This window comes from Macrotis lagotis, chromosome 2 (genome assembly GCF_037893015.1).
Source record: "Macrotis lagotis isolate mMagLag1 chromosome 2, bilby.v1.9.chrom.fasta, whole genome shotgun sequence".
Lineage (NCBI taxonomy): Eukaryota > Metazoa > Chordata > Mammalia > Peramelemorphia > Peramelidae > Macrotis > Macrotis lagotis.
In genome coordinates this window covers 322,322,348-322,336,966 of record NC_133659.1, presented here as the reverse complement: position 1 = coordinate 322,336,966, position 14,619 = coordinate 322,322,348, and the positions used below count along the sequence as shown (strand labels likewise).

Below are 14,619 nucleotides of genomic sequence, written 5' to 3'. Positions count from 1 at the left end.
AAGGGTATGTCATACTGGCCAGACCTCTGCTAGTGTCTCCCATGCTGCACAATCGATTCCAAAGTCTTAAGAGAGACCTTGAGAATGTCTTTGTATTGCTTTTTCTGACCTCCCTGTCAGTGCTTGCCGTGTGTGAGTTCTCCATAAAATAGTCATTTTGGCAGGCATATATTTGGCATTCAAACAACCTGGCCAGTCCATTGTAGTTGCACTCTCTGTAATAACATTTGAATGCTTGGCAGTTTAGCTTGAGAAAAGACTCTTCTCCTGCCAGGTGAGCTTCAGAATCTTCCTAAGGCAATTTAAATGGAAGGAATCCAGTTTCCTGGCATGGTGCTGGTAGACTGTCCAGGTTTCACAGGCATACAACAATGAGGTCAGCACAACCCATACCAAAACAAATATAGAATCAATTACATTATGAAATCAATACAATATAGAATCAATAATAAAGCAGAATTAACTTGACCATCTCAATTACACAATGATGAAACCTCAGAGTATGTGCAATCATTTGGGATAGATGGACCAGAGATGCCAGGGAAGACTTCCCTGACAGGGAAGGACTATGAAATTGACCTTGAAAGATCAATCAGATTTTAATAGGAAGAGAGGAATGGAGTTGTCCAATGAACCCTCACTGGTTGACAAAATGCCCAGGAATATTTTGGGGGTAGATTGCTTTATGTTACTTTCAAATTCATTTTGTTCTGCCTTTTTCATACTGACATGAAGAGCAGATTCTGTGAATGAATCTAAAATAAAAAGGAAGGCAGTAACAATGAAAACAAAAATGAGCACATTCAACCTGAATTTCATCCACTCTATAAGGATCTATGCCTCTTCCTTCTCTGGAGTTTTTTTTAAGCTTAGAAAATTCCACTGTCTGACATAAGATAGAACTTTTCAGAGAAACAGAAATAGTCTACTGAATATAATAATATGAATAACAGATATTTCTATAGTATTTTAACCTTATAAAAGCACTTTATCTAATGAGTGAATTGATCCATGAAGGTCTTTGTTATAACTTTATATTTCAAAACAAAATTTGGATATGATTTGGGAGTCTAAATGCTTACTAATAGCACTATAAGCTTACTTTTTCTGCCTTTTCTCTCCTTTTTAAGAAAGTTTTTGAAAAATTGGAATGCATGGAGAGGAAGATGACCAGATGGTGAGATAAAACAATGCCAGTTAAAGATCAATCAAAAGAACTAATTATGCCTAGCCTAGAACAGATACAACTTTAAGAAATCATGGACACTATCTGAATATTTGAAAGACTGCCAGACTTTTGTTACTTGGCCTTGATGGATAGAGGTAGGAGCAACAGTAGAAGTTGTGGAGTAGCAGTTTTCCATTTGACGTCAAGTAAAACCAACTACTCTTGGAGTTGTTCACAAGTGAATTATAAATGGAAGGTACTTGTTTCCTTATCACTAAAGGTTTTCACAAGGAAATTGGGTGATCACTTGGGAGGGATGGTGTATTTTTCTGTTTTTTTTTGCAAGGCAGTGGGATGAAGTGACTTGTCCAAGGTCACACAGCTAAGTAATTATTAAGTGTCTGAAGTCGGATTTGAACTCAGGTACTCCTGACTCTAGGGCTGGTGCTCTATCCACTGCCCCACCTAGCTGCCCCCCACAGGGAAGGGATGCATATTTTTGATAAGAGTTAGACTCAATAACTTTTGAGGTTTCTTTCAGCTCTAAGATTCCGAGATTCTATTAAATTGCATTACACATACACAGAAACACCTGTTGAGAACTTTTTTTTTACTCATAGGAACTAGAAAGGATCTCAGACATCATTGAGTCCAAATTTTTCATTTTATAGATGTGAAAACTGAGGCACAGAGATTAAATGACTAACCCACAGTCACAGGGCTAGATTCAAATTTGGTTCTTAATCTAGTTCCTATCCAATTTACCAGAGTTTATCAAATGTGCCTGTAGGCTGCATGAATCCCACAATACTTCTGAGTTTGGTTTAAATCAAATTAAAACATAATTGGGAGCACTAGCCCTGGAGTCAGGAGGATCTGAGTTCAAATTGGACTCAGATACTTAATAATCTAGCTGTGTGACCTTGGGCAAGCCACTTAACCCTATTGCCTTGCTAAAACAAACAAAAAAACTAAACAAATCCATAATTAAGGAATATTACACAGAATAAATATAATTTAAAACAGATATTATAATAAATACAATTTAAAACAAAGACATATTTTAAAATAAGTCATTTAAATAAATAAAACTAAATCAATTTAAAGCTAAGCTCTCAGGAATCATTATGTACAGATCAGTGGTCCTGTTTCTCTTTAAATCAGACACTATTCCGCATGATGTCCTTTGCCCCACTTGGACATGCTATTAATACATTTATAAAATATGCTTCATCACCAGAAACTTGCTTGGGGGAATTGAACATTTTTTATTATTGTCATGCTAGAAATGAAGAATGAATCTTTTTTTTATATCAAGGTAATAATCTTTTGATATTGTCTCTCAATGTCTGACAGTTTGGCTAAAGTAAATGAATAAGGAAGAAAGAAGCAAACAAGTTAACTTATTTCATGGCCATAAAACAAAAAAAAACTAAAATAAAAAGCTATTTTTGGCTTTTCATTCTGTGAAACTTTTACTCTACCAACTAGAAAAATGAAAATTGACATGATATCAAAGGAGATGAGTAGAAATTAATGGTTTGATGTCATCATGGAAGGAAATTTCTTGTGGTCTTGGAAGCACTCCACAAACTGTAAAAGACATTAAAATGACATAAAATGTATTAAAATATTTTTTTAAAAAATATAGTAGATACAGAAATTTGGACTAAATCTATTGATTCACCCTGTGCTAGAAGTAATTCTTAATATTTACTTAAAGTCAAATGAAGATATATAACACAACATATATGCCACTTATTGTGATTTTTGCATCCTTTTTATTACTCTTTCATGTGATCCATGAGTAAGCTTTATGATCCCAAGTTCACAAGCTCATTTATTCCCCAAATAATGAAGAAGAGAATTGTGATTAACTGAGGGTTTATTATGATTGTTCACCATTCCCACCATTGCTGTGGGAAACAATGAGGGATTGAAATTAAAGTTTTCCAGTCTGAAATCATTTCAGAGGAAGTTTCTTTGGGCATTTACAGATCAGGCTCCTCGTCTGCAAAATGGAATTGAACTGGACTTCTAAGGTTCCTTCTAAGACTCAAATCCTATTTTCCTGTGCTTCTGTGAAGATAGGGATCAAGGACACTTAAATACTTAGATCCCTCCATAAATATCAGCAGGCAGAAAAGCATAAATGCATCCACAGATAAAGTGAATGAGACAAAGTGATAGAACGCTTTGTTAATTCTGTTAAGGTTGCCAAGAATTTGTTAAGTGTCTACTATGTGAAAAGCATTGTGCTAGGCAACTAGGGTTACAAATACAGATAAAATTTTCCCTACCCTCAGGGAGCTTCCACTATACTATTGCAAAGTTCTATACTTTCTTTTCGACTCTTACTATCCAAGTTATCAATGTTACCTTCCAAAACACTAGTCAAATTGTATCTCATTGAATGTGTCAAATTGGTGTCTCTGAGACATTTCAAATCCAATGTTTAAAACAGAACTCATTGTCCTTCCCTTCAAACCCTCTTACTGCATCATTCCCATCCAACCCATCCTCTCTACTACAACCACCACCTTAGTCCACACTACCCCCTAGTTTGGACTATTTTAATTGATATTTTATTTTATTTTTCCAATTACATGTTATGAAAGTTTTTCAACATTCATCCACATGCATATTTATTATTACAAATTTTCTTCCACCCTCCCTTTCCACTTCCCTCCCCTCAATGGCAAACATTGTGCATATACATTTGTGTTCAACATGTTTACAGATTAGTCATTTTCTGTATGAGGAATTAGGACTAAGGGAAAAGAAAGACAACCATGGGATAGGAAAGAAAATACAAAAGAAAAATTTTAAAATGAACATAGTGTTCATTAAGATTCAGTAGTCATAGGGGTAGTTAGGTGACTAGGTGGCTAGAGCACCCACCCTGGAGTCAGGAGGACCTGGGTTCCAATCCAGTCTCAGACACTTAATAATGACCTAGCTGTGTGGCCTTGGGCAAGCCACTTAACCCCCATTTGCCTTGCAAAAAACTAAAAAAAAAAAGATTCGGTAGTCTATGTTTTTAGTTTTATTTATGTTTTTTGTTTTTGTTTTTGCTTTGTCTGAATATGGATGGCATTGTCCATAACAGGTTTCCCAGGGTTGTCCTTGGCTTGGACTTTTTTTGATGGCCTTCTGATCAATGTCTCTTCAGCAAATCTTTCCATTCTAAAGTCCATTTCCCATTACTGTCAAAGCGATTTGCCTTAAACTTAGATATGATTATGCTCCATAAACTCTAGAGATTCCAAATTACCTCTATTGTTATTGTTGTTGAGTCATTTCAGTCATGTCTGACTCTTCATGACCCCATTTGAGATTTTCTTGGCAAAGAGTGGTTTGCCATTCCCTTCTCCAACTCATTTTATAGATGAGGCGACTGAGGCAAACAAGGTGAAGTGACATGCCCTGCCTCACACATCTAGTAAATTTTCTGAGGAAGGATTTGAACTCATGAGGATGAGTTTGTGATTCAAGCCCAGTCTTCTGCTCCACTACTCAGCTTATTCCCTCTAAAATCTGTTTGACTTTCAAAGCCCTTCACAACCTGTCTAACCTTATCTTTCCAGTCACATTATTCATTGCTCCCCATCCTGCCAAGCTAACACTTTCCTTGTTCTTCACTAAGATACTAACCATTTCCCACTACCTTGATTCTACTCCCCTTCTCCCCTCTACTTCCCAGATGATCTCACTTCCTTCAACACATATTTCAAGAGCTACATTCTCCATAAATTCATTACTGCCTATCCTAACTTCTAGTGTCCTTTTCGTCAAATCAACCTGCATCTATGGGTATATATATATATATATATATATATATATATATATATATATATATACATATATCATGTGTTCTAAAAGTCTTAGAGTAGCTTTATGTTTTACTCTGTTTTATTTTTAGGGTTTTTGCAAGGGAGTGGGGTTAAGTGGCTTGCCCAAGGCCACACAGGTAATTATTAAGTGTCTGAGGTCAAATTTGAACTCAGGTCCTCCTGACTCCAGGGCCATATTTGTATACATTTTTATCCCTGAATATAAACTCTTTGAGAGGAGGGATTATATTATTTGAATCTTTGTCTGGTCAGGATCTAGTATAATAGTTGGCATATAATATGTGTTTATTGATTGAATGAATGATTCTAACCAAGGCAGAATATAATGAACCATACTCCAACTGACCCCAGAGCTCACTTTTGGGTAATCTTGATCTTAGATGTGATCCTTGTTTGGACCTGGATGTTATTTTAAATACAACATTACTTCTGGTCTGTAAGTTCCACAATCTGTCTTTACTGATCTTTCCTTGTTGGCATAATATCTTGGTACCATTTCTGGACAGGAACTTCCCAACTCTGAGCCTTAAGCTCCAAAACCAGAATGGTGTCAACAACATGTCACCCCTTCAGGATCCTTAAAGAGAAAAGAACCATATTGGTCAGTGGATTTGATGCAAATTCAATAGAATGCACCAACATTCTCTTTGGTGCTGGATAAACATGTGTATATAATGCACCCCATTTAAAGTACTAAATAAAGGTTGGGGGGAATGTTTAAAGTCCTATTTCAGAAGAATCTTTTGCTACTCCAACATGTGCAAAAAAGGGAAGCCAGGTTTTTTGTTTTGTGTAAATGTATCATATATGCCAGGGATATAGTAGGTAGTTAATAAATGTTTGTAGACTGAGTTCTAAAATGTAAGACTACCAATAGTTTCTGGAGGTGTACTACAGTCTCTTCCAATGAACCAAAAGAAGAATGGGGCTGTTTGTTTCATGGTAACTTATTTTGTAAGTCAAATCTCTGCCCATGCATTCCCCTAGTTCACTGTTTCCCAACAGTGTATCACAATTTTTTGTTGTGTGAAGAAAATAGAGTACACTGTGATATCCTGTATTTCCTCACCTTCAACAGCTGTCTTCCTGTTCTTACAGTCATTCTATCTAGCTCTTAGTATGCAGCCAGAAACTGAGTCACTTTGAGAATTTAAGACTTGGTCTTGTTTTGTGCTAATGGTAGTGGCATCGCTCATGAATATGGTGGAAGAGATGGTGGTGGTGGTGCTAATGATGACAATGATGGCGACTTAGATGGTCCAGATAATGCCCAGGGAACATATTAGTTGATAGGGTGGAGATGAAATTTAAATATATGTGACCTGATAAAATCATCAAGGAAGAGTGTAAAGAGGGAAGTTAGCCTAGGATAGAGCCTTGGGGTATATTCACACTTATCGTTTTGAGGCACCAATGATGCTTCAGCAAAGGAGATTCTGAGAAGGCATTACAGAGTGATAAAAACCCCAAATATACTCATTTATATTTAAAAAAAATAAAAATTAGCCTTCAGCAGTTAATTGTAGGACCAATTCACTTATAGAAAATTCAGATCAATGGGTTGGGCTTAAAATGAGTTATCATTTTATGGAAATCCATGTTCTTGTTCCCAAAATACTAGATTAGGAAAGGTGGGGAATGCTGTCTAAGTCACCTTATCCCTTCAAAATTTTATGAGAGCTAAAGTTCTTAAACCATATTTATGATTTTGTTTTTGATTTCATTTTTTTTTAATTTCTCCATGCACAGGTGACAGTCTTTAGCCACATGAACACATGGCTCTATTAAGAAAAAGTAAGTTGGCAACTTTCCTTTTTTTTTTGCTATTTTTAAAAGTTTTCTTTTTGAAAAAAAGTGTTATCCTAAACTTAAGCACCAAAAAAATAGAATTTCCACCCACATGGTTAAACACAAAAAGATTTGTTATGAAAGTGTGAATCTCCATTTTATACTGCTTGCTTAAAAAATATTTATAGGTTCTTCATGCTTCTTTCAAAACTGCCTGCTTGGCTGTACTTTCTTCTGAGCTTTCTTTTGTTCCCCTCTGTTGCATTTTACTTTTTAAAAATGTTGCAATTGGGGCAGCTAGGTGGATAGAGCACTGACCCTGGAGTCAGGGGGGATCTGAATTCAAATCCAGCCTTGGACACTTAATGATTACCTAACCATGTGACCTTGGGCAAGTCACTTAACCCCTTTGCCTTGCAAAAAAAAAGACAAAAAAAATGTTGCAATAGCCATCTCCATTTGGGCATCACCATTGCTAGCCTCCTTTTTTTCAGATACTTCTCCCTGCCTCCCTTTCACCCCATTAAAATCTTAGAGAAAGAAAAAAAAAACCTTGTGACAAATAATCATGGTTAAGCAAAATGAATCCATATTCTGCTATATCCAAAAATAGGTCTCTTTTTGGTACTTCTGTCAGAAATAACATGCTTTAGGGCCTCCAAATGCTTAATCAGTGCCATGATCAGAGTACCAAAATTCTTCAAATTTCTTTTTCCTTACAATGTTGCTATCTATATATAGATTGTTCTTCCCATTCTGCTCATTTTATCAGATTAAGCTACCCAGACTTCTCTAAAAGTATTAATAGCATCCTCCTCCCAGGATTGTTGTGAGAATCAAAATGAGATAATTGTAAGGATCTTTGAAAACCTATAAACTCTATGTAAATGCCAGTATTATTATGATTACTGTTATCATCATATCAGATAGCTTATATTTTCTTCTATTTTTCAATATTTTGATTTTGTTCTAATGTGTATTGCTGTCTTATAAATTTGTGATTACTCTATTCTAGCTCTAGGAGTCCATTTCTTTTCTTTTTTAAAAAAATTCATTTGTTTTTCCAACAACATACAATGGTAGCTTTCACCAATCATTTTTTGCAAGGTTTTGTTTTACATTTTTCTCCCTCCCCCCTCACTGACAGAAAGCAATTTAATATCAGTTCTACATATATAACCATGCTAAACATAGATCCATATTGATCATGTTTGAGAAAAGAATCAAATCCGAATGGAAAAAAGACAACATTAGAGAGAAAAAAATGACATAATCAGTTAGACAACTTTTAAAAACTGAAAATAGTAAACTTTGGTCTTCATTTAAACTCCACAGTTCCCTCACTGGATATAGATGGCATTTTCCATCACAAATTTTTTAGAATTGTCTCTGACAATTGTTCTGCTGAAATGAAAAGTCTATTAAAGTTGATCATCACCCAGTGGTGTTAGTGTATTTTTTTATATTCTTCTGGCTCTGCTCATTTCACTCAGGATCAGTCCATATAAGTCTTTCTAGACTTTTCTGAAGTCCTGTAGGAGTCCATTTCTTTCTTTCTTTTTTTTTTTTTTGCAAGGCAGATGGGGTTAAGTGGCTTGCCCAAGGCCACACAGCTAGGTAATTATTAAGTGTCTGAGACCAGATATGAACCCAGGTACTCCTGACTCCAAGGCCGGTGCTTTATCCACTATGCCACCTAGCCGCCCCTCTTTCTTTTAAAAAAAAAAAAATTTATTCATTTATCTTTCCAACTACATGCGGCAGTAGTTTTTTTTCTTTTGTCTTGTTTTTTAATTTTTGCCAAGCAATGGGGTTAAGTGACTTGCCCAAGGTCACACACAGCTAATTAAGTATCTGAGTCTGATTTTGAACTCAGGTCCTCCCAACTCCTGAGCTGGTGCTCAATCCACTGCACCACCTACCTGCCCCTAATAGTAGTTTTTAACCAATCAATTTTTTGGCAAGGTTTTGAGTTTTACATTTTTCTCCCTTCCCCTTCCCCCTGACAGAAAGCAAACTGATAAAGGTTTTACATTTATAACCATACTAAACATAGATCCATACTGATCATGTTGTGAGGAATTGTCCTGTGACCCTGGGCAAGTCACCTAACCCTGTTTGCTGCAGTTTCCTCATGTGTAAGATGAATTGGCAAAGGTAGCTAAGTAGTGCAGTAGAAAGACCACCAGCCGTAGAATCAAGAGAATCTGAGTTCAAATTCAACTTCAAATTCGACTTAGTAGCTGTGTGACTTTGGGTAAGTCATTTAACCTCATTGCCTCACCCTTCCCCCCCCCAAAAAAAAATGAGCTGGAGAAAGAAATGGCAAGAAATGGTGAGAAAACTACAAATGGAGTCACAAAGAGTTGGACACAACTGAGAAATGACTGAACAACAAACATCTATTTCACTTTAAAGTATATGCTCAGCTCTGAATGGTCCCTGAGCTCTTTCTGTAGTCTCTTCCTCCGAGGGCTCCCCTGGATTGTTGAGGTTGGACCTTCAGGACCCTCTCTGGCATCTCAAGGTAGAGTGTTAAAGACCTTAGAGCACCTGGACCTGAGGTCTCAGAACTGTGTTTTGAGCCACATTCATCATTGAGTCACCTCCCCCCCCAACTAAGAGTTCAAAGGGCTTCCAAGCTACCTGAAATAGACCATCCTCAACATTCTGGACCTTTCCAAGCAAGCCTGCTACTCTTGCTGCCCCTGTATTCAGAGCCTTGAAGGCTTCATGGGTCCCATCTCTTGATCCTGGCTCTTGCTTAACTGGAAATTCCTTTCCTATTGACTATAGGCTTCTAGCTGAACACTTAAATAGATAGTTCTGGGAGGAAGAGTAATTACTGTAGTTTCTCATTGGATTTCTTGATCACTATTCAGTCTAATGCAAACTTAAGGGGTTTGCTAAGTAAGTATGGGTCAGCTGGGTTCCTGGTAGAATGTTCTAGCTGACAACTTTTCAGTATATTTGTACAAAAAATGGGTTGTTTTATCCAATTGTTAGGGAGAAACAGTGGGGCATAGCAAGGAAAACACCAGAATGAGGCCTGGCTTTGCTGCTAAGTTGCTATATGACCTAATACAACTCCCTTCCTCTCTCTCTCTCTCTCTCTCTCTCTCTCTCTCTCTCTCTCTCTCTCTCTCTCTCTGGTCCTCAGTTTCTTTATCAGTAAAATGAAGGAATTGAATGGAATGCTTTCCAACATTTCCTTCATCTCTGGGATTCTGAAGGGAGGCAATATTGATTCAGTGGGAAGGGCTCTGACTTTGGAGTCACAAAACTTGGTTTCAAATCCTGGCTTTGCCACTTACCATCCATAGCACCCTGGGCAAGTCATGTTCTTTCCCTAGGTGAATTTCCTGAATGGTAAATTTTTTTATGATATTAAATTTTCTATTTTGTCTTTTCCAATTACATGCAAAGGTAGTTTTCAACATTCATCAGTTGCAAGTTTATGAGTCCAACATTTTTCTACCACCCTTTTCCCTCATCCCATGGCAGCCAACAATCTGGTATAAGCTATAAGTGTGTTTAACATATTTCCATATTCGTTATGTTGTGAAAGAGGAATTAGAGCTAAGGAGGAAAACATGAAAAAGAAAGAAAAACATAAAAGAAATTTTAAAAAGTGAACATAGTATACTTTGCTCTGTATTCAGATTCCATAGTTTTATTTGTTGCTGTTTTTTTCTATAAATGTCATTTTTCACAACAGGTCTCTCAGGATTGATTTTGATCACTAAACTTCTGAGAGGAGCTGCGTCCATCATAGTTGATCCATCTCACAATGTTGCTATTAATGTTTACAGTGATAGACTTAATAGCCTCTACAGTCTCTTCTAGCCCTAATCCATGATCCTGTGCATTTCATATACTGCATTTCACAGAGATGCAACAGAATGAGGAAGACCTATATATATGCCTCACTTCTAATATCTAGAGGTTGCATATCCCTAGGCAAGATATACCCTCTCAGTGGTCCCAGGCAGTTCCCTATGACCCCAAACTGAAGATGAGTTGATTCTTCACTCATTGAGAAAGATGGAACTTTAAAAAAGAAAAAAGAAAAATGGAACTTTATCCATACTGAGGAAATTCCATATCCACAAAATGAATTTCATGGAAAGTCACTCCATAACTTTTAAAGTGACAGCCACAAAAGTGGTTCCAAATCAGCTACAGAAAACATCCCTAGGGGCAGCTAGGTGGCGCAGCTTTGGGGGTGGCTAGGTGGTGTAGTGGATAGAGCACTGGCCTTGGAGTCAGGAGTACCTGAGTTCAAATCTGGCCTCAGACACTAAATAATTACCTAGCTGTGTGGCCTTGGGCAAGCCACTTAACCCCACTGCCTTGCAAAAAAAAACCAACAAAAAAAAACATCCCTGGAAGAGATTTATTCACCCTAAATAATACCATGTAAACCTTAAATGGGCAAAATACAGATGTTTGGGCAGATTCCCAGCCTGGCTAATTCTGGTTGTGTCAAACTGGCCAATGGGGTGAATGATAGCATTTGCTTCCTCCAGTTTCCCATCCCCCAGTTTGTTTGTACTGGACTGAATCCAGAATAAAATTGTCTTTGGCAGAATCTGGAAACTCAAATATTCAAGCTTTGATTCCATGCCAAAGACGATTGAAACTAAATATCCTTGCCCTTGGCAAGAGTTAGTAAGCTCTACTTGTGGCCAGACACAATGGTATGTAATGCTTATTATTTTTTAAACTTTATATTTTATTTTTTCCCCAATTACAAGTCAGGATAATTTTTAGTATTCATTTTTATAAGATCTCGAGTTCCAAATTTTTCTTTCTCCTTTCCCTCCCCCTACCTAAGATGATAGGCAATTTGATATAGGTTCTACATGTGCTACCATGTAAAATATATTTCCATATTTGTCACAGTTGTGAAAGAAGAAAGAGATCAAAAGAAAAAAAAACAAAGAAAAAAATAAAGTAAGTGAAAAAAGTGTGCTTCTTTCTGCATTCAGAGTTCATCAGTTCTTTATCTCCATGTGGAAATCATTTTCCTTTGTGAGTCTGCTGTACTTGTTTGAATCACTGTCTTGCTCAGAAGAGTTGTCATTCCTAATTGATCATTAAACAATGTTGCTGATACTGTGTACTTTGTTTTCTGGTTCTGCTCATTTCACTTTGCATCAATTTATACAAATTTTCCAGGTTTTTCTTAAATCTGCCTCTTCATCATTTCTTACAGCATAATAGTATTCCATAATATTCATGTATCATAATTCATTCAATCCTTCCTTAATTGATGGGCATTCCCTTAATTTCCAATATTTTGCCACCACAAAAAGGGCTGCTATAAATATTTTTGTACCTGTGGGATCTTATCCCCTTTTTTATGATCTCTTTGTACTACTAGTACTGCTATTGCTGGATCAAAAGGTAAGTACTATTTGGCTGCCCTTTGGAAATAGTTCCAGATTGCTCTCCAGAATAGTTGAATCAGTTCACAGCTCCACAAACAGTGCATTATTGTCTCAATTTTCCTACATGTTCTACAACTTTTATCATTTTTCCCTTTTTATCATATTAGCCTAATAGGTGTAAGGTGATATACCCTAGAGTTGTTTGAATTTGCATTTCATTAATCAAAAGTGATTTAGAGAAATAAATAAACAAACAAATAAATGAATGAATGAATAAACAAACAAACAAATAAGTGATTGGGAACAATTCTTCATTTACCTGTGGATAGCTTTGATTTTTTCATCTGAAAACTGCCTGTTCCTATCCTTTGATTACATATCATTTGAGGAATGTCTTGTATTCTTGACTAAGTTCTCTATATATTTGAGAAATGAGAACTTTATCAAAGATATTTGCTAAAAAAAACTTTCTGTTTACTTCTAATTTTGGTTGCATTAGTTTTGTTGTGCAAAAGTTTTTAAATTTAATATAGTCAAAATTGTATATTTTACATTTTGTAATGCCCTCTATCTGTTGTTTGGTGAATAATCCTTCCCTTCTCCATAGATTTGACAGGTAGACTATTTATTCCATGCTCTTCTAATTTGCTTATACTTATGATGTTATCTTTTATATCTAGATTATGTTCCCATTTTGACCTTATGTTTATATATGGTATGAGATATTGATCTATATCCAGTTTGAATTTTATTGTTTCCAGTTTTTGAGCAGGTTTTGTTAAATGCTGAGTTCTTATCCCAAAGGTTGCCATCTTTGGTTTATCAAACATAAAGTTAGAATGGTCATTTGCTACTGTGTTTTATGTACCCAAGCTATTCCCCAGATTAAATACTCTATTTTTTAATCAGTATTAGATAGTTTTGATGATTCCTACTTTATATAATACAGTTTGAAATTTGGTACTATCACTTGGTACATATATGTTTAATATAGATATTATTTCATTGTCTATGGTATCTTTTAGCAAGATGTAGTTTCTTTCCTTATCTGTTTCAATTAGGTCTATTTTTGCTTTGAGATCAGGATTGCCACACCTGCTTTCTTTACTTCAGCTGAAACATAACAGATTCTGCTCCTCTGAGCCTTCTCTGAGTTTTGATATTAGAGATAGAATTTTTGTTCATCTCTGGTCTTTATGAAAGCTTAAAATCCTTCTAATTCATTGAATTTTTTATTTTTCCTCCTTTAAGTGTTATGCTTAATTTCAGTGGGTGGGTGATTCTTGATTGTAGTACTTGCTCCTTTGTCTTCCAGAATATCATGTTCCATGATTTCTGATCCTTTAATGTTGCAGCTGCTAAGTCCTGCAATCCTGACTGTGAGTCACTGATATTTGAATTATCACTTGTAGTACTTTTTCCTTGACCTGATAATTCTGAAATTTGGCTATAATGTTCCTTAGAATTTTTTATTTTGGAATCACTTTCCTGAGATGATTGATGGATTCTTTCAAGGCTTCTTTTGCCTTCTGGTTTCAGGCAAAGTTTATTTTTAAAGTATACTAACAGACCTGTTCAGATAGCTTAAGAGTATTAAGTTTTCCCTGGATTCCAAGCAAAATAATTTGCCATTCATCCATCACAGGACCTACTTGGAAAGAGAACAGAGGAGTCCAGAGGATTCCTTCCAAAAATGCAGTAAAAGAATCAGGCTCTAATTCATGGTGTTAGTTATGATCTCCTCTTTCTGTTCTTTGTTTAATGAAATGTGTGTGTTTATTGATGTCTGTCAAGTTCACAATGATTAAAAAGAGAAATAGAAAAATTTAAATAATCTAGTTCTAAATATAATAAAGATTTTAATTCAACCAAAATTTATTAAACATAATACCCAGCATTTTTCTATTCACTGTAAGTCATTTTTCAATAAAAATAATGGTTGGCATATATATTTGATTTACAAAGCATTTCATATCCATTTCCCATTTGATCCTTGAACTAGCTATATAATGAGGGTTACTAATCCTGTTTTGGAGCTGAGGAAACAGAGGCACAGCATTAGGTAGCAGATGGAAAAGACTTCAGAGGTCACTTAATCTAACCTGCAAGGGAATGAAAATTCTATATTTTCTCTGACAAAAACTCAGATTTGCTTGAAGACTCCAGTCACAGGGGACTCACTACCTTACAAACTAATCGATTCTGAATTGAGATAACTAATTATTAGGAAATTTTTCCTGCTTCAAATTGACATCTCCCTCTCTGAAATTATCACCACACTCCAACCCAATCCATTTTATCTGTTCTTTGTTCTGGCCTTAGACAGGCTTCTTTGGATGAAGCTCAGTTCTCTTCCTTCCCAGGACCTTGCAGATGCCTTTCCTAATCTCTGATGAAATCTTGGAGGTACCAATGA

At 35.9% G+C, this 14,619-nt stretch overlaps 1 protein-coding gene across 2 annotated transcripts in view; it reads left to right on the top strand.

Moving 5' to 3' along the window:
• GLT8D2 (glycosyltransferase 8 domain containing 2) overlaps positions 1-14,619 on the top strand; it is a 36,106-nt gene that overhangs the window by 3,997 nt on the left and 17,490 nt on the right. Inside the window, exons 2-3 of one of the 2 annotated variants that reach the window (XM_074226737.1) lie at positions 6,772-6,816; positions 11,716-11,766. Coding sequence is in view for 1 of the 2 variants with exons in the window: in XM_074226736.1 (XP_074082837.1) it covers positions 6,798-6,816 (19 nt within the window). In the remaining variant the exon portion in view is untranslated. The remainder of the gene's footprint in view (positions 1-6,771; positions 6,817-11,715; positions 11,767-14,619) is intronic. The other variant, XM_074226736.1, reaches the window with a different exon arrangement.